We start from the raw sequence: 19,022 nt of genomic DNA, 5'->3' as shown, positions 1-19,022 counted from the left end.
GAGACAAATATGGTTTGGAGTGAGAAATGATATTAGGAAGATAAAATACAAAAAATAATGACAACTAGATAAAATTCTTGAAGTTCACAGTTTATTTATATACTCTTAAAACATCAGAAAACATGTACACAATATCTTCAACTGTTACTTTTTTTTCAATGGTTTTACAGCATTCTCTGACCTGCAAACAGATAGAAATAAAAGTAAAAAAGATGCTGAAATAAAACAAAGCCAACCACCAAAATAAATACCGTTTTTACTCCTTTACACAAACCTCCATCAGTCAGTCAGTGTGGTCTACCAAGCATTGTTTTTTTTCTCCCTCAAGTCCTTGATCTCTCCTCTACCTGTAAGTCATATTTGAAATGACCCAGATAGCATACAGTATATATCCCTTCTCAGATGTGTAAATAAAACTGGACAGTTCAAGATGCTAATGGGTATGCAATGCAAGGACAGAACCATGATTACAGACAAGAAAAAAAGATAATGCTCATCCACACACAAATAAAATCGTTGGTTCTCAGCACTGACTTTAAATCAATCAGGTAAAATACATTTTGAACACTTTTACATACAAATGTGTACTCTAGACCTTCAGCCCTATTATGCAAATAGTGAAATGACAAAAAATAAAGTTCCGGCACAACAAATAAATTTAAAACACAATAATCCTTAGAAACACATTTCAGATGAGAGACAATGAATACTGGCATCAGAACAAATCACTGAACATCTAAACCAGCCCATAATTATGACGAACAATCACACATGAGAACTGCTGCCTTGTGCTCCAATGTCCCACTTTGCAAGCGGGACACCACAGTGGACTAGTGTTTTAATCGAGTTAAAGGATCTCAGGTTAAGAGTTTTGCATTCCACTGCAGCTACATCAAAACTTATAGTTTGCTTCGAGATGTGATATGCCTAAATTGGATAAACATATGGAACCATTAAAAATGCTCATTATTCCATTTAACATATATCTGCACTCCCAAATCCATGCTAAGACAGTAGGGGTGGTAAGTGGATTGGCTGAACAACAGGAACATTTTCGCCATAATCAGAGACATAAAAAGCAGTCGAAGACACAAACATGACAACGGGAGGGGGGAGCAAAACAAGTGGGGGAGGAGAGAGAGAAAAAGCTGCGAACAGGGCAAGTAGCTTGGGAAGCAGATGTTGTGGCGGCAAGGGGTTGGGAAAGAGGACGCACAGTTAGGCTGGCAGTTTTCTCCGTGTCTGAGGTGGTACTCTCTGCATTTACAGAGTCGCTGTGCTCTACTCACAGTGGCACTTGAGGTGACTTCGGCTTATCGGCACCTCCCCCCGTAACGGCAGCTCGACTGGCTGCAAAGAGCCACGCCCAGATCAACAGCCGTCTGCTCAGATCACTGAACTTGGATTAGTCGTCTCAGAACGCCTGAGAAAGATCAGCACCAATTAAGTCCCTTTTTCTACCTGAGCGAGGCACTCTACCCAACAGGGTCCACTTTTACAGTTACACAACTTCCGTAATAAAAGAAAACAACTAAAGGATGGTCTAACTTGAATTCTAAGACTTTAGCTCATGTAATCTTAGGGCGATTAGACAGAGACGCTGTCTAGAATCACTGTAGTGATAAAGATAAAAAAAAAAAAACCTAAACGCAGCAGGAATGACTGACACTGTGAACCTTTAACACTTCTTCTGATCATACAAAAGGAAGCATTAACTGTGCCAAGTTAGGGATGCGGATAGAGTAACAATCGACTTTTTTTCTGAATGGGCCACCATTTAAGAATGGGTTCAAGCAGACATTTTCACATGCCTAATTCTTCATGAAAGCTATTGAAGCTCAATAAAAATCCCACTCAGAGATCATTTGCTTTTATGTTTACAGGGATCTTTAACAGCAGACAGTGACCAAGGATAAAATTGAAATATTGTGGCCACTCAGAACCCATAAAACCTTTTCCTACAAATCTCTGTCATCCGTTTTCATTATAATAAAGGTTTGATGACATGACAAGATCAAAAGACCGGTTACATAGAGGCGAACATTAGATACTTAACATGAAAACCGTTCAATTCAATCCCCTTCTCTTGCCTTCTCAACGAAAATAAATTAGTCCTGGTTTTGCCAGGCTGACGTTTTTCTGTTTCACTCTGAAAGCTGACTGGATACAGCAAAGTTTGAGATGTGTCAGAAGGGGTACAGGGCCAACTCGGTTGCCTGTTTTGCCTACCTTACCAAAGCATATCACCTCACGTCTCAAACTGAGTTAGCAAGGCTCGGACCTCAGGGGTGAGCTGCTTGGCGGCCTTGGCAGCCTCAGTGATGGCTTTACGATACAGGCCCTTTCTCTTCTTGTCAAAGCGAGACTGGAAGTTTTCTAGAAACGGGGCAAGCTGAGTAATGGCCAGGAAGGAAGTGGTGGGCGACCCAAACCAAGAGACCCGGGCCTCCTGCCTGACTAAGAGCCCGTTATCTTTGCGACTCACTGTGATGGCTAGGATGCGGGCGGGCCACCAGGGGAAGCCAAGGATTTTGGCCCAAACAATGTCCCCAACACAAATTGTCCTGCCATCCAGGGCAACGCACTTTGTGACGTTTTTGGAAAAGACTGTCGCTTTGAGAGATTTACTGCACTTTTTGTCGTCCTTAGGAGCAGAGGGAGAGGCAGAGACAAAAGTGGAGGACGTGCCAGGGGCAGGGGCCGAACGCAAATCGCCAGGAGGGGGGAAGTCGAACGTTTCGGTAGAGCTACACTCAGAGTTTGATGACTTTAAGTCATCTGCACTATCGATGCTGCACCTGGATGTACTAGAGGAGTCGGGCTGGCTGGGGTTAAGGGTCATGTAGACCACTAGGTTACCAGCCTTGCTCCCACGTGTCTCCCGCTTTTCCTCCCGCCCCTCCTGTTCCTCTAACTCAGCCGGGGGTTCCCTGTACTCCGGAGCTGGAAGGGGATCGGGTTGGGCCTGGTTGAGAGGGGACTCAATCGGTTTGTCTGGCCTCTGGGGCTCTACAGCTGTGGCGACTTGGCTAGCAGAGCAGGAGGAGGAGGAGGAGCGTGTGGAGGTGCAGCGGGGCACGGCTGGCTTAGGCAGTGGTAAACGGCCCCCTCCCGGCACTTTCTCCAAGCAAGGCGGCTTACATGAGGAAGAATCGTTCTCTTCATTACGGTACCTTTGGGGCTTGATGCGCATCCTAGGCGGCAGGGGGTTGGAACCTCGACCTCCACTAATCTGCTGCAGTCGTCGGGTGAAGTGGACCTTCTGGTGGGCTTCCTGGAGGGCTGCGGCCCTGGTTATGGCCTTGGTGTTTCCGCTACTGCCTGTGACTGTCTCTTTCTGTCTTCTCTGAGCCTTGGCCATCTTCAGCACCTCTCGTACTTTGGAGTGGTCAACATTTTTGCTCTGAAGCACTTTTTTGGCATTGAGCTGCACTCGAGAGTTGGCCGAGGACGTTGTTGTAGTGGACACCCCCTTCACTATTTTGTTCCCTGCAGCTGCACCTTTGACCTGACTATGGCCCAGAGAAGAGGCGGTGGATGATGACACCCGTATGGCTGAACCCTGCCGCTTGGGCCCATCGGTACTACGGCCCTTTTCTTCAGAACGTGGATCACTGCGGGGCCGCTTACCGGCAGCTGCCGTCACGTTGTCATTACGCCGTCTTTTGGCATCGTCACTCCGGCAGTCTGAAATGGGGCCTCTGCGTGTCTCACGCTTGTCCCCTTGCACCACAGCCCCTTTACATTTGTCACACAGAACTTGTCTTGGTCGGAGCTTGATGGCATTCATTATAGAAGTGGGCTCCTCTCGATACAGCCTACGCTTGGGCCGCTTGATTTTGCGGGGTAGAGGCTGAGGTAACGACTGGTTGTAGGTGTCCCTGATGAACAATGGAGGTGGATAAGGGGCCCCCTCCTGAAACAAAGGAGGTGGTTTTGAGGTCCATGGGTTAGGTTGAGGGTTGGGACAGGGCTGGGGTGCTGCAGAAGTCTCAGCAGGGTCCTTCAGAGGGGCATCCACAGGGTCCTCAATTGGAGCATCACTAGTTCCTTGAGCAACACCCTTATCCGTCTCTGACTGGAATGCTTCCGTCTTCAGCTGCATAGATTCTGGCTTGTCCTTATACTCTCTCTTGGGGAACACAGTTATAGGAATCCCATAAGGTCCAAACCTGAAGTACAGAGGATAAGAAAAGACACTAAGGTTAAACTGAACAGAACAGTGAGGTTGGGGTCTAATCTCGGTTTCCTCAAATCTAAACACAAATATCAAGAATACTAGAATACTACTAACAGATTATGGATACTAATATGCAACAACAAAATGTAGCAGAGTTGTTTGTTCAGTGACACAACTGAAGAGTTACTCTGAGGTCTGAAAGCATTACATTCATAGCCTAGTCTTCCTTTCTAATTTTGCGGTTAAAATCATTATTCTGAAAAAAAAAAAAAAAAAAAAGTTACGCATCAGTAACACTATTGTTCTGGTTTCATTTAAATATATCTTCACAAGACTTGGATTTAAAATCACTGACTTTGATCAAATGGATTTCACTTTTGGTTACCTGGACTTTCAATAGAGGGACAGAAACCTCTTAGGTTTAGGCTATATATCATATCTGTAGTCAGGACAACAGATGGGAAGAATGATTAACTGTCAAAGCAGAAGTACAGCAACGGATAAAATCCAATGTGGGCCAAGAAGAACTTACTCTGCAGAATATTAATTATTAATTGTTATTGTAGAGTAAAGTACTAACCATACAGCTGATTTCAGAATTGAATTGCCACATGTCTATCTGTATCATCTGTATTTTTTTACTGAGAGTGTAAAAAACTGTGACAACGAAGTACTCTCCATTAAAAAAATGAGTTGAGTCTGTGATCTGTTGAATGTCATTGAATATACATTGTTCCTGACTTGCAGCTGAAACTGGGAATTGAGCCTAGCATTGAAAATGCGAATTAAGTAAGCCCTCAGAGCACAAGCTAAAAATAAACTGGACAGTATGTCTGGCAAACCACTTCAACGCCATGACACTGACAGTGTTTAAGTTCAGTTGATACTGAACGTATCTGAACGATTGTACTGCGGCTGTTTCATCACAGAGGAAAAGTTGCACCGATACTCGGTATCGGCTCTGATACTGCCATTCTTTGCCGGATCGGGTATTGACGAGACCGATCCGATCCAAATCCGATATTGTGCGTATACTACTACTCTGTTATTGTTAAGCCCCACAAAAGGCACAAAAACATTATAAAGCACCATTATATTTCCCTGCACAATATTATAAGTGTTGCTGTCAGTCTTTCTCCATTTAGCATTAAAACAGCGCTAGGCTACGAAAGACAATACGAAACTCTCCAAGATGATTCAATGTTACTATTATTATACTTGATCTGTAGATAAAGGGCAATGGTTTCACACAAAACAACTTAATCTTGCTGGACTTTATTGCTGTACCTTAATCATGTTAATTTCACACCGGGTGTCTACCTGGAGTAGAGTAGAAAGCACTACAATTGTTCTTCACACACACTGAAAATTAAAACTGTTAAAAGAAAGGGCTCAATCAACTATTGCATAGAAATATACTGTATAATACACTACGCATCAATATGTCTTTCCTTTGGGCTTTGAACTTTTCAGTTCAGTCTCAAAGTGCTGCGCGCTGTGACTCCATGTTGCTTCAAGAGCATCATTCTGCGCACGGGACGCGCATAAGCGCTTTGTGCCGCATTGTAATTGAGCCTTTCATGTAATATTTTTGCCCAATGAAAGATTATTATAAATAGCCTTTCTGGTTCTGTCCCATCTATCATAGGTTGCTGCCTCATTAAACATGTGTTATACATTTAAAATATGTCTTAATTATATATATATATATATATATATATATGAGATATGGACATTCCACATAGCATTTATGCCATTATAAATATCTCAATATCTCAGCTCAGGAAGGGTCTAGAGTCTCCATTTTTGCACTCAAAAATTTTTTTGCACCCTTTCGTTTTTTTTTTTGGTCCGAAAAAATAAGTTTCTCCAATCTTCTTGAAACTCTGGATTCTGATAGAGGGCCATGGGACTTAGACCTGAGTGCAAAAATGGAGGCTCTAGACCCTTCCAGAGCTGAGATATCGAAACTCCAACTTTCGACCCGAAAAAAAAACGACAGTGTTACCCCTTACGTTTTTTTCTTTTGGGCGAAAAATTAAGTATTCCCAATCTTCTTGAAATTCTAGATTCTGATAGAGGGCCATGAGACTTAGACCTGAGTGCAAAAATGGAGGCTCTAGACCCTTCCAGAGCTGAGATATGGACATCCCACGTAGCATTTATGCCATTATAAATATCTCAATATCTCAGCTCTGGAAGGGTCTAGAGCCTCCATTTTTGTACTCAGGTCTAAGTCGCATGGCCCTCTATCAGAATCCAGAGTTTCAAGAAGATCAGAGAAACTAAAAATTTCAACCCGAAAAAAAAAACGACAGTGGTACCCCTTTCGTTTTTTTTTTTTGGTCCGAAAAAATAAGTTTCTCCAATCTTCTTGAAACTCTGGATTCTGATAGAGGGCCATGCGACTTAGACCTGAGTACAAAAATGGAGGCTCTAGACCCTTCCAGAGCTGAGATATGGACATCCCACATAGCATTTATGCCATTATAAATATCTCAATATTTCAGCTCAGGAAGGGTCTAGAGTCTCCATTTTTGCACTCAGGTCTTAGCCCCATGGCCCTCTATCAAAATCCAGAGTTTCAAGAAGATCAGAGAAACTAAAAATTTCAATCCGAAAAAAAAAAAAAACGACAGTGGTACCCCTTTCGTTTTTTTTTTTTTTGGTCCGAAAAAATAAGTTTCTCCAATCTTCTTGAAACTCTGGATTCTGATAGAGGGACATGGGACTTAGACCTGAGTGCAAAAATGGAGGCTCTAGACCCTTCCAGAGCTGAGATATGGACATCCCACATAGCATTTATGCCATTATAAATATCTCAATATTTCAGCTCAGGAAGGGTCTAGAGTCTCCATTTTTGCACTCAGGTCTTAGCCCCATGGCCCTCTATCAGAATCCAGAGTTTCAAGAAGATCAGAGAAACTAAAAATTTCAATCCGAAAAAAAAAAAAAACGACAGTGGTACCCCTTTCGTTTTTTTTTTTTTGGTCCGAAAAAATAAGTTTCTCCAATCTTCTTGAAACTCTGGATTCTGATAGAGGGACATGGGACTTAGACCTGAGTGCAAAAATGGAGGCTCTAGACCCTTCCAGAGCTGAGATATGGACATCCCACATAGCATTTTGCCATTATAAATATCTCAATATCTCAGCTCAGGAAGGGTCTAGAGTCTCCATTTTTGGACTCGGGTCTAAGTCGCATGGCCCTCTATCAGAGTCCAGAGTTTCAAGAAGATCAGAGAAACTCAAAATTTCGACCCGAAAAAAAAAACGACAGTGGTACCCCTTTCGTTTTTTTTTTTGGTCCGAAAAAATAAGTTTCTCCAATCTTCTTGAAACTCTGAATTCTGATAGAGGGCCATGGGACTTAGACCTGAGTGCAAAAATGGAGGCTCTAGACCCTTCCAGAGCTGAGATATGGACATCCCACATAGCATTTATGCCATTATAAATATCTCAATATCTCAGCTCAGGAAGGGTCTAGAGTCTCCATTTTTGGACTCGGGTCTAAGTCGCATGGCCCTCTATCAGAGTCCAGAGTTTCAAGAAGATCAGAGAAACTCAAAATTTCGACCCGAAAAAAAAAAACGACAGTGGTACCCCTTTCGTTTTTTTTTTTGGTCCGAAAAAATAAGTTTCTCCAATCTTCTTGAAACTCTGGATTCTGATAGAGGGTCATGCGACTTAGACCTGAGTGCAAAAATGGAGGCTCTAGACCCTTCCAGAGCTGAGATATGGACATCCTACATAGCATTTATGCCATTATAAATATCTCAATATCTCAGCTCTGGAAGGGTCTAGAGCCTCCATTTTTGTACTCAGGTCTAAGTCGCATGGCCCTCTATCAGAATCCAGAGTTTCAAGAAGATCAGAGAAACTAAAAATTTCAATCCGAAAAAAAAAAACGACAGTGGTACCCCTTTCGTTTTTTTTTTTGGTCCGAAAAAATAAGTTTCTCCAATCTTCTTGAAACTCTGGATTCTGATAGAGGGCCATGGGACTTAGACCTGAGTGCAAAATGGAGGCTCTAGACCCTTCCAGAGCTGAGATATGGACATCCCACGTAGCATTTATGCCATTATAAATATCTCAATATCTCAGCTCTGGAATGGTCTAGAACCCCCATTTTTGCACTCAGGTCTAAGTCGCATGGCCCTCTATCAGAATCCAGAGTTTCAATAAAAGATCAGAGAAACTAAAATTTTCAATCCGAAAAAAAAAAAACGACAGTGGTACCCCTTTCGTTTTTTTTTTTGGTCCGAAAAAATAAGTTTCTCCAATCTTCTTGAAACTCTGGATTCTGATAGAGGGCCATGGGACTTAGACCTGAGTGCAAAATGGAGGCTCTAGACCCTTCCAGAGCTGAGATATGGACATCCCACGTAGCATTTATTTTTTTAGCATTTTTCTGTTTGAGATTCAGAGCTGTAACATATTTCATCATTAACATGTTAGAGCACAAAACACCAATCATGGTAAAAAATAATTTCCGTCACAGTATACTTAAACGAATACAAAGACTTAAATTAAGTTAAGCTTCAATAGCAGCATCTGTGACATGCTGTGGAGTACAGAACATCATTTAATTTCATCCCACAGACTGTACAAATATAAAAACAAGCATGTACAATGGAACGTTAAGCTTAACTTTCAAATCCAGAATATTCCTTTAAATAGTGGTCTGCCATGTCAGTGTTCCCCAAACACCATTTGGGAGTTCGTGAAGTAACTAAAGGCGGTTTTGGGATTTGGTGGAATGATAAAATCAAGTAATTTTATTTCTATTGCACCTTTCTAGAGCTGGAAAGATTACTTCTAAAGAGTGATATAATAATTGGCTAATGCTTATCAACTGCTAATGAATGAATTATACAACTGCAAGTTTCAAAGTGATCGACTTGGTTCACAGCTAACTTGCATTAGAGTATGCAACATGCACTTGGTTTACTTCATTCACATAATATCCAATATGTTTCAGGACAGATGTTTAAAGCATTTCACAAGTATTTCCACAAATACAAAAGCTTGAGAGTTTTAACTTTTGAATGTGAAGAATTTAAGACATGGGCACCCAATCCTGGAGATTAACCTACCTGCAGAGTTCAGACCCAACCCTGATCCAACTCACCTTTCTGAAATGATCAAGTGCTTCTGAAGGTGTGTTTGATCAGGGTTGGAGCTGAACTTTTGCACTGCAGGAAGGTAGATCTCCAGGAACAGGATTGGACAGCCCTGATTTAAAGACATAAATATTATTGAAACTTGTAGTGTAAAATGATTGTTCTAATGAAAGACTTTAACAGTAGAATTGTAATTCACATAGAAATATTTTTTCTGTCTTTTTTTTCAGTGGCAGTTAAAACGGCATTATTATTATTATTCAACTTGATTGGGTTTCTAAAATACCAGTATGGATATATGGACCGAGACACTATCAACTTAGAGTCTTGTGTCCACTTTAAAGTCCACGTACAAAGTCAAAATAAATCAAATAGTAAAAAAGATTTCAAAGCTTATCCATTTACTTGCATGTCATGTAACCACTAACCGACTTCAGAGAACTGAACATGCGAACGAGTCTTTCAATTATTAAAATATTAACTTGAATACTCAGGGGGTACTTCAAGTAAATATTTTACGTCTAATGGGTTCAGCGGAGAAATCACTTGGGGAATTCCTGGTCTATGTCAGTTGTGTTAGAATAAAGATGAAGGGCAGTCTAATCCTTGCCTGTGTAATTAATTGGTTGACTTATATGGTCTATCAGCATTGAGAAATCTTCCATAATTTCCAGCTGATGTAATAATCACTTCCTAACAATGTTGCCGGACAGGTTTTTCAAGCCACCTTCCCTACACAGCAACATCACAAGAGTGTTTCGTGTTGACGTATCTAAAGTGAGAACTGAACAGAGACTGGAGATCCCACTGCAGGCCACATGGATGGCACTATAAATTGGGATCAGCAATGATTCATATCTGACACTGAGAGAAAACGTGTGAACAAGGGTGTTAGACAGACAAACTGTGGGAGCAATTTGTAGGGTGTTAATAACCAGCATAACACCGTTTCCCCCCCTTGCTCAATTCCGATTTATATCTCAGATCCAATTTTTGGTGTTTTTTTTTATTTTATTTTTTATGAGGCCAATATCAGCTCCCAGTTTGAACAGAACAGGTCCTGAACTGACCCGCAAAGCGCAAAACGATAAAAAGATAACGCGTTGTCAAACAGAAGTAAACATGGAGGGCATTAAAGTAAGTGATTACATATTTGTTTACAGTGTGATTTGCCAGGCAATGTAAAAAACAAAAACGAAGATGAAAAAAGAGAGAGTTTTTAAACATGTATAATACGAGCCTTCGTGTTTTGTTTGTATAGAGCCGTCACTGTAATACGTGCGAATTCTGACACATCACTGTACTGTCGTTTACTGACTACCTTTCGCAACTGTCTTGATAACTTTGAGTGTGTATAAACTTTGAGGTGACTATGATGAGCGCAGAATTGTGACAAACGTTGCACGAGAGAATTAAAAATCGGATGAATTCTGATATGACTGGTCAGACCTGTCTCGGATGTAGGCCTAGTACCACATATGAAAGTGGCACAAAACAGAATTGAAAAGACCAGATTCCATGTGGTTTGTGCAGCTCAGCCTGTCATGAGAAAAACAGATCAGTCACATATGAGAAAAACATTATTTTGGGCCACATTTACCTGCAGTCTGAACATGGCCGTAGCTGACATTTTTCATATTTAAGTAGTGATAGTAGTGAGATGCAATATGACGCCATCACTGTTTTTGTTTGTTCTTGTATAATGTAATTTTTATGACTTGGAATAGTTAAATTAATTTTACTATCGTCATTTTTTACATAAAAAAGGTTGATTAAAATAGTATTTAAAAAAAAATTCACCAGTCACACCAGCGCCGCAATTAATAATTCCCCTTTTAGATGCATGTACAATTGTAAATAATAGCTTTTCATTTATAAACAAACAATTTAGGAGAATAAAATGAGTAAACCTATTAAAAAGGACAGATAAAAACAATAACTTACAAGCTTAACCGACACTCCAAACTATACTGGCAATTTGCTTTACACTATAATGATAAGTATAAATGTAATTATGACAGCTAACGTTACATAAGAAAGCCAACTTTAGGAAGTATAATGAATGTAAAAGTGGACACTAAAATTTCTTTGCGCAAAGTAGTGTTTACCTTTTTGAAAGGTCCATGAGTACCCCGGAGAAGATCTTCTCGCCTAAGCGAAACGACACCACGAGCGCATCGTCGATGATGTGATCCAGCGAGACTCGAACCTCGGACCCGAGCACCAGGCGCTCCGCCGTGTCGGCCTCCTCCGCACACAGAACCGGGGCTTTCGTTTCCGACTCCGTCTCGGGTTCGCTGAGGTCCGTTTTGAAGCTCTGATGATGATGATGATGATGATTCGAGCCCACTTGATCTGACTCTACCGATGAGATGAGCGACTGATTCACTACCGATGGAAGTCCCGGAGAGTCCTTGCTGGAAACAGTAGAAAAGTCACTAATGTAGCTCTGACCCACCGATTCTCCAAGCGAGGTCTCCTCTGCATTGGACAGACAGTCCAGGTGATCTGAGGGCTGCGGGATGTCATGAAATGCATCCTCGTGAGATTTAAGTTCCGACCCGAGAGCATCGTATGCGGGTTCGGGCTCCGGGTCAGGCTGCGTGAAGCCAATGATTTCACACTCCAGGTCGGTAGGGTGGCTTGACACGGGACTGGAGTCGTATTCGACAGCCAGAGACAGTCCGGTTTCAGGCTCCGAGGGAACCTGAGAGGGAAGGGAATGCAAAAAGACCACGGAGTGCTGGGAATCTGAGATGGAGCTGGGGAGCAAAAGGCAGGGGCTGGATTCGGGAGGACTGACCTCGTTTGCAGCCTCCACCTTCGGCGAGAAGGAGCCCCCGTAATCAGAAACGCCTGCACACTTGTAGTCCATAAACGCGGGCTGCTCAGCAGTGTCCAAGCGGCCCCAGGAACCCCTCGTTTCAGTGAGCTCACCGTCCGCATGGGCAGCGAGGGCTTTTCCCGCGGCTTGAAGGTCCGGCCTTCTGATTTCCAGTTGGACCTGGCTGCATTCCTGAACTGCATCCACATCCTCGGGTTGGTGACAAAGCTCCATTTTCGGGACGGGGTGTGCCTCTAGGTCGACCACATGCTCTCCTGGCTCGGGTTCGTATTCCACCCCGTCCCCCGCTGTTGTTGATGCCGCAGCAGCTCCTGGCTCCGCAGCCACGGCCGCCATTTTCTTTCCGCTTTGCAACTACTACTTGGCCCTCTCCTCCTGATAAGATTACAGCCCGCCCACTTACAACTACTGACACTTTCCATTAGCTGCTTCAACGTGCGGTTGTTGTTGATTGGCTCACGGTCTTGTCGCTCAAAGGAAATCTCTGGAAACACTAATGTGATTGGCTAATATTATGTCAATAGACTTTAAAAAGATGCAACTTTGGTACCACCAGGGGCGATGTCGAGTTGTATATACGTCATGGTTTGGTGTGGTCCATCTGCCCTATTCTAAAAACAGTGCTGTTTGATTTTGGTAACATTTTAACTTACGAGCAATTTCTGAATATCTAACGTTATATCTTTCCAGTTCCATCAGGAAATCAGATTTTGAATATTCATATCTTTCCAGTTCCATCAAAGGAATATAATACTTTATAAAATAAGCCATCCAATTCCCAGCAGGTTTAACCCAATTAATGCAAAAATCACCTTTTAAAGGTAACAGTGTTTATTCGGCTTTTCGCTTAGATGGACTTTAGGTTCTTAGGATAGACTTAGGTTCTAACTTTTAGATCGGAGATGCATGCAACATCAGACAAATTCTCTAAATCTTTCAAATAAAAGAGAGTAATCAGAGGGATTAAGGAGTAAATTCTATTGGGGCTCTTTTGTAACAAATGTAAAGTGGAGAAAGGCATGGCTTTTGCCAAGTACATGTTGTGTATCCAACAAAATTAAGGACATTCATTATAAAATCCTTCATAAAATCTATACTGTTTCTAAATATTCTTCTGATATTGATAAAACTTGATCTTTTTGTGGCTTTGTTGAAGAAACAGCTTCTCATTTATTTTGTAATTGTAGCATAACCAATACATTTTGGAATGATTTAAGATTTCTTATGTTTTTAGCCCTACTAATGTGACCCACCTTCATCCTTAAATAGGTTATTTTTTATTATGAAAACCCAAAGCTGCCATTCCTCAAAGAGATAAATTGTTAATCTCTTTATATCTTGTGTGCAAAATTCTTCATTCACTAATAAAACTGGCTTAAGTCTCCTTTATGCTTTCCTTTTTTTCTTGCTGAATGTATCTCTTTTATTTCATGCATTATTAGACTTATAAATAACAAAAAAGTGTTTTGATGATGACCATTTATTCAAAGAAATTATTTAACCTTATTGTGCTTTTCCTTTCAGAGTAATTCTATTTTTTGATGTACACAAATTTTGTTAGAGCACAAACATATTTTTGGTTGTTATTGTATACAACGCTTAATTTTCCTGATCATGTAAATCTATGCATGTAAGTAAATGTAAGTTCTCCAATAGAAAATAAAAAATAATGGTGCTGTTATGCAACCCAGTGTTGTTGTTAACTAAAACTAAAACTACTAACAATTGTTTTCGGTAATTTAAATAAATTTGAAATGAAATAAATTATAGAAAATTAGAAATGTGGTCTTGACAACCATGTATCTGAAATAAAAAAAATGGAGTTGAAGGACTAAAATGAATTATAAAAAAATATGTAAGCAAAATGACTCAAACTTAAAAAATGTAAAAACTATCAGCCTAATAAATATCCGTCCATAAATAATATAGCCTAATTAATAATAAAATAACACTGTTGCCAAAATGCTGAACAAATTAGCATAATAACAACGTCATCTGAGAGAAACACACTCAAAAAAGATTTATTCACATTTTTATCAAAATAGTTAATGGAACTCATATCATTTCACTTGTAAAATGTTTTGGTGAGCTAATAAAGGATGGTTCTGTTTCACATTAAACTTATTCAAAAGCATTTTTAGGTCACGGGTGTGCAGTGTTATCTGCGTGTAGTTCTCAAAAGCTAACGTTTGCATAATTGATAAGCTCATCTAAACCAGCGGCTACATGTCATTGTATATAATGACCTACTGATCATCAGTGCACTGACCTTTCACCTTTCCTTATGGTCAGATAAACCTAGTGTAGGATACACAGACTAGTCAGTACAGTTGTGTTATTTCATGGAGTTAGCTTTATGTATATGATGTCAGAAATGAATGATCAAATACTAATTATTTGATAATTGTTCTGATTTCATAAAGAAAGAATGTAGGCGATCAGATTTATTTGCTGAAGTGATTTGTCAGCAATGTTTCAACATGACACATTTATTGTCAAACCTATAGGGAGACACTTCTAAGAAAGGTTTGACATTAACTTCACTGATGTGACAGGTGATTTCCAAAAGTTACTAGCCACTCAGCATTTTCACCGGCCACAATTTTGACATCGATACCAATATACCAACAGAAAACTGCCAATATTTGACATATTATCTCATAATTTGGCAGCAGGTATAAGCTGACACACAGACCTATTATACTACATGCGTTTTCTTTCTCAACTGTTAACTTTCACTTAAAACATAACTGACTGTTCTTGTGAATAGCCTACTTGCCAAGTACGACATTTTGATAATATTTTGTGTGTATTTTACTGTTTAAGTGCCATAAGATATATGGGTATATGTGCATGCACTTTGGGGGGCGAGCACAAAATCTGCAGGAAAGAGTCAAATTATGCACAATACTAGCAATATTGAAATTCAAGCCCTGTCACATCAACAATATTAATCTAGAGCACATGAAACGAGTGAGGCGGGTTTGTGCGTCAACTCATGAGAAACGTTTTAGTATTGAAAGCATTTCAGAAATTTCAGTATCAATATGTGCTGAAAAATCAATATTTTTGACAACTCTACATTGCAATTTTTTTTCAATAGAATAAAATAAAATATTATAATAAAAAAAAAATTGCGTTGTTGACAGGTTGGCAGGTGTTAATGGCAAGTCCTGAAGGAAGTATTATAAAAGTGGTAACACTTTACATTAAGGTTCATTGGATAACATTAGTAAATGCATTAACTAACATGAACTAATGATGAGCAATGCATTAGTTACAGTGTTTATTAATCTTTGTTTATTTTAGTTAATACAAATACAGCTGTTCATTGTGCGTTCATGTTAGTTCACAGTCCATTAACTAATATTAACTAATACAACCTTTGATTTTAATAACGTATTAGTAAATGTTGGAATTAATATTAACTAAGATTAATAAAAGCTGAAGAAGTATTGTTCATATATTCTACATGTTAACTAATGTAGTTAACTAATGTTAACTAATGAACCTTCTTGTAAAGGGTTACCATAAAAGTTTATGTTTCACTATGGTTTTTATTTATTAAACCGTTCTCTTGGTGAATATGTTGCCAAAGGCAAAGTTTAACGAGCGTTTGCAATCAAACCATATAATGTGAGTGAAATGTTCCTTATGACAACACAATCCATTTGCCATTTAACCAGTCTAGTTTGCTTTTGTAACAACTTTCCTAATCTATTCAGTCTACTTTAATGCTACATTTCTAAATATAAGCCTACATATATTTTGCAGAACTATCATAGTTCTCAACTTCACTGATAATGTCTCATCCTCAAATGACCTTTGATGCTTCAAAGAAATCTCTAAATCCAAGACAAATGTCACACCATTCCGTGTTCCCCAAAAATCAATGTGTGCTTTCAGAGGTGAGAGAAGCTCTGGAAGTGAAGAGATCCTATTCTGATCCTGCTTTTTCTCTCTTCAGCTCATCTTTCTGCTAGATTTGTGAGTGGTGGAGATCTTTGAAGCTGAAATTTGTCTGTAAATCTCAACAAAAGGCTTGTGGAAAAAAATGAAACTTTAAGGCCAACGGAGATGATGCAATGAAAGCTGTATTCTATGAGAAACTAGCAGAGGTTTACGTGCTGAAGGGCATTGACCTTTCCCTCCTTTTAAACTTCCAGATAGTCCATTTTAAGACTGTTTTTCTGATATACCAGCATTTTGATTGATGAATTTCAGGACAGGCCACCTAAAAATAAAATTCTGTCAAAAACCTGCAGTATGACTCTCTCTGTCTTCTATGGAAACATAAAAGAAGATATTGTGAAGAACATTGAAAACCAAATAACACTGGAGCCCATTGACCTCCATTCCAAATAAATTCTCTGATGTTCCACAGTCAAACGTGAGGAAACCCATTTTCATCTTTGTTTGGAGTATCACATGGAAAAGTGGAAAAGAGGATTGGATAGTCAATACCCTGATGTTTTTCTCTCAGTTTTCTAGACAAGGTTTGCGTGGCTATGAATCACTATCTACTGGAACATATAGATCAGTCTGACATAAAGAGCTTTCTGGACTTTCAAAAGCAATGTCAAGTACTTCAGTACTAGCAGGACTTGACAGCTGCAAACTAAAACCTATTTTGTAGCTGGTTAGACATTGCTATCATTAATCATCTATTTGTCATATATATTGACTATCTAAAAGACAAATGCTATTTCCATTATACCACACTGTACAGACTCATAAGCTGTACTGGGAAATATTTGAAGTCACTGATTTTTTCTTCATTGCCCATGTATGGTACATCACTGCTACCCAGGTAACCATCCTTGCGGTCATGCACTTGATGACTTGTTCTTTTGTGAGGTCATCATAAAAGTTTATGGCTTGGTTATGATGATGGTGTGCCCATAATTTTATGAAAAAGAGGCAGAGTTGAAGAGCGGTAGGGTATATAAGTGCAGGAAACTTGACCCATCAGCACCTCAGCTCTCAGCTCACTCTTCATCTCCACTCAACAATCAACACCCAAACCATGGCTTTCAATGGAAAGTGGGAAACCGAATCTCAGGACGGATATGAAGTGTTCTGCAAACTGATTGGTAAGCTGTTTCTTTTCAAACAACTAATTTTTTGTTTTGTTGCTGGTGGTAGCATCAGAGGATCTAGAAGAGTTACTACTCGAAAAGGGGTTCAATTTCGGGCCACACTTCCATCCACTCCCTCACAGGTTAATCTAGCTTAGACTATCCTTACCATGAATTGCTTTGGACAAGAAATGTTGTCCTGCAAATTATTTGGAAGCACATCTTAAGGTTCTTGTCTTGTCACCCAAATAATAAATGTTCTTTATTGGCATGGTTTAAAATCCATTGAAATTTTCCATTTTACAAAGGTCTTTTAGGTTATTAAAATGTTCTTTACACTTAGAAAAAAAAATGGTTCTTTTACAAAGTGTTCAATGAAAGGTTCAGAATATGTGTGTGCATATTATATTTTTAAATTGTAGCCCTCAATCGGGTCATGGGGTCTATAATTTTTACACAGAAATGAAGGCACTAGAGCATAAATGCAATGTAAAAAAAAATTAAATCATTTGCAAGCTATTGTGTGGTATATGGATACAAAAGTACTTTATATCTCCAAAAACACAGCATTAATTAATAGATGAGAAGTAAAAAAAAAAAAAAAAAAGATATATTATTTGTATGATTAAAAATGTCATCATGTTGGGTAGACCGCGAAGCGTAAACAGGAAACGAAGACCATTTGAAGGTTAAGAAATCAAGCTCGCCGCTTTTCTTTATCAGTATTTAATTTAATTTTAGTATAACTCTGTCAGCTGATATGGGTGGACTTCTTAAGTGTTTATTGTTACAAATGTGTAAAATCGCCACAAAAGCCAGATATTCCAAACTGAGCTAGTCTATTCTGATCGCTCGACTTGCACACCTCAGGTATCCCCGATGATGTCATCTCCAAGGGCCGTGACTTCAAGCTTGTGACAGAGGTCATCCAGAACGGAGATGAATACACATGGATCCAGTACTACCCAAAAAACCACGTTGTGACCAACAAATTCATCGTTGGCAAAGAGAGTGAGATGGAGACTGTTGGAGGGAAGAAATTCACGGTATGGCAAAAAGTCAATGCTTGCACATAAGAGAGATCGGACTAAAACCTCTGAAAATGACTGTTTACCTGTCCTCACCAGGGCATAGTCTCCATGGAAGGGGCCAAGCTGGCCATAAGTTTCCCCAAGTACCACCATACATCTGAGATCAGCGGTGGAAAGCTGGTGGAGGTGAGATCATTTTAGACATTATGTAATTATATTATATGTAGGCCTGATTCTTGTAAAGTTGCTAAAGTCCCCTTGCTTTGCTTTACAGACCTCCACAGCAACCAGTGCCACGGGTCCGGTTGTTTTTGTACGTACCAGCAAGAAGATCTAACTCTATTATTGAGATAAATTGCCCTGTTCTGCTCCAATTTACTTCAATAAAGTGTACGAGATAAACTAACAACTGTCTCCTGATCTTTGCTCTACATCTATTAAATGATGAACTGAGGATCTTTATGAGCAATATAATGTCTCATTATAAAGAGGTGAAATAGCTGATCAAATTAGAATGATTGCTGGCAGTATGACCACCACTGGAGGGCAGTCCACACTTAAATCCTGCATGAACCCCACATGCTCTAACAAACTAACAAACACATAAGCATAATGTATCCCTATGGAAACATTAAGTATAACAAAGCAAGCAGGTGGGGGCTTGGTTTTTTAAGGTTACTCTTCAAGACATTCTTAAAAAAATACACACACACACAGTCAAACCAAAAATTATTCAGACACCAAATATGATTTTTGATATCGTTTT

The 19,022-nt window shown here is 39.7% G+C and overlaps 2 protein-coding genes across 2 annotated transcripts; one reads left to right on the top strand and one right to left on the bottom strand.

Moving 5' to 3' along the window:
* Positions 1-69: 69 nt before the first annotated feature.
* pwwp2a (PWWP domain containing 2A) lies at positions 70-12,583 on the bottom strand. Its single transcript, XM_039658562.2, has 2 exons — positions 11,411-12,583; positions 70-4,172 (listed from the first exon to the last, which is right to left on the bottom strand). Exons 1-2 carry the CDS (start codon positions 12,481-12,483, stop codon positions 2,249-2,251), a joined length of 2,997 nt encoding a protein of 998 aa, XP_039514496.2. The 5' UTR covers positions 12,484-12,583; the 3' UTR covers positions 70-2,248.
* A 4,529-nt stretch (positions 12,584-17,112) lies between these two features.
* Positions 17,113-18,665, top strand: fabp6 (fatty acid binding protein 6, ileal (gastrotropin)). Its single transcript, XM_039659621.2, has 4 exons — positions 17,113-17,240; positions 18,096-18,271; positions 18,353-18,442; positions 18,531-18,665. The coding sequence occupies exons 1-4, from the start codon at positions 17,174-17,176 to the stop codon at positions 18,591-18,593; spliced, it is 396 nt and encodes a 131-aa protein (XP_039515555.1). The 5' UTR covers positions 17,113-17,173; the 3' UTR covers positions 18,594-18,665.
* Positions 18,666-19,022: the final 357 nt, after the last annotated feature.

Source organism: Pimephales promelas, chromosome 19, assembly GCF_988280905.1.
Source record: "Pimephales promelas chromosome 19, fPimPro1.hap1.1, whole genome shotgun sequence".
Classification (NCBI taxonomy): domain Eukaryota; kingdom Metazoa; phylum Chordata; class Actinopteri; order Cypriniformes; family Leuciscidae; genus Pimephales; species Pimephales promelas.
Note: the sequence above shows the minus strand (reverse complement) of the source record. Positions and strands in the feature narration are given on the sequence as shown.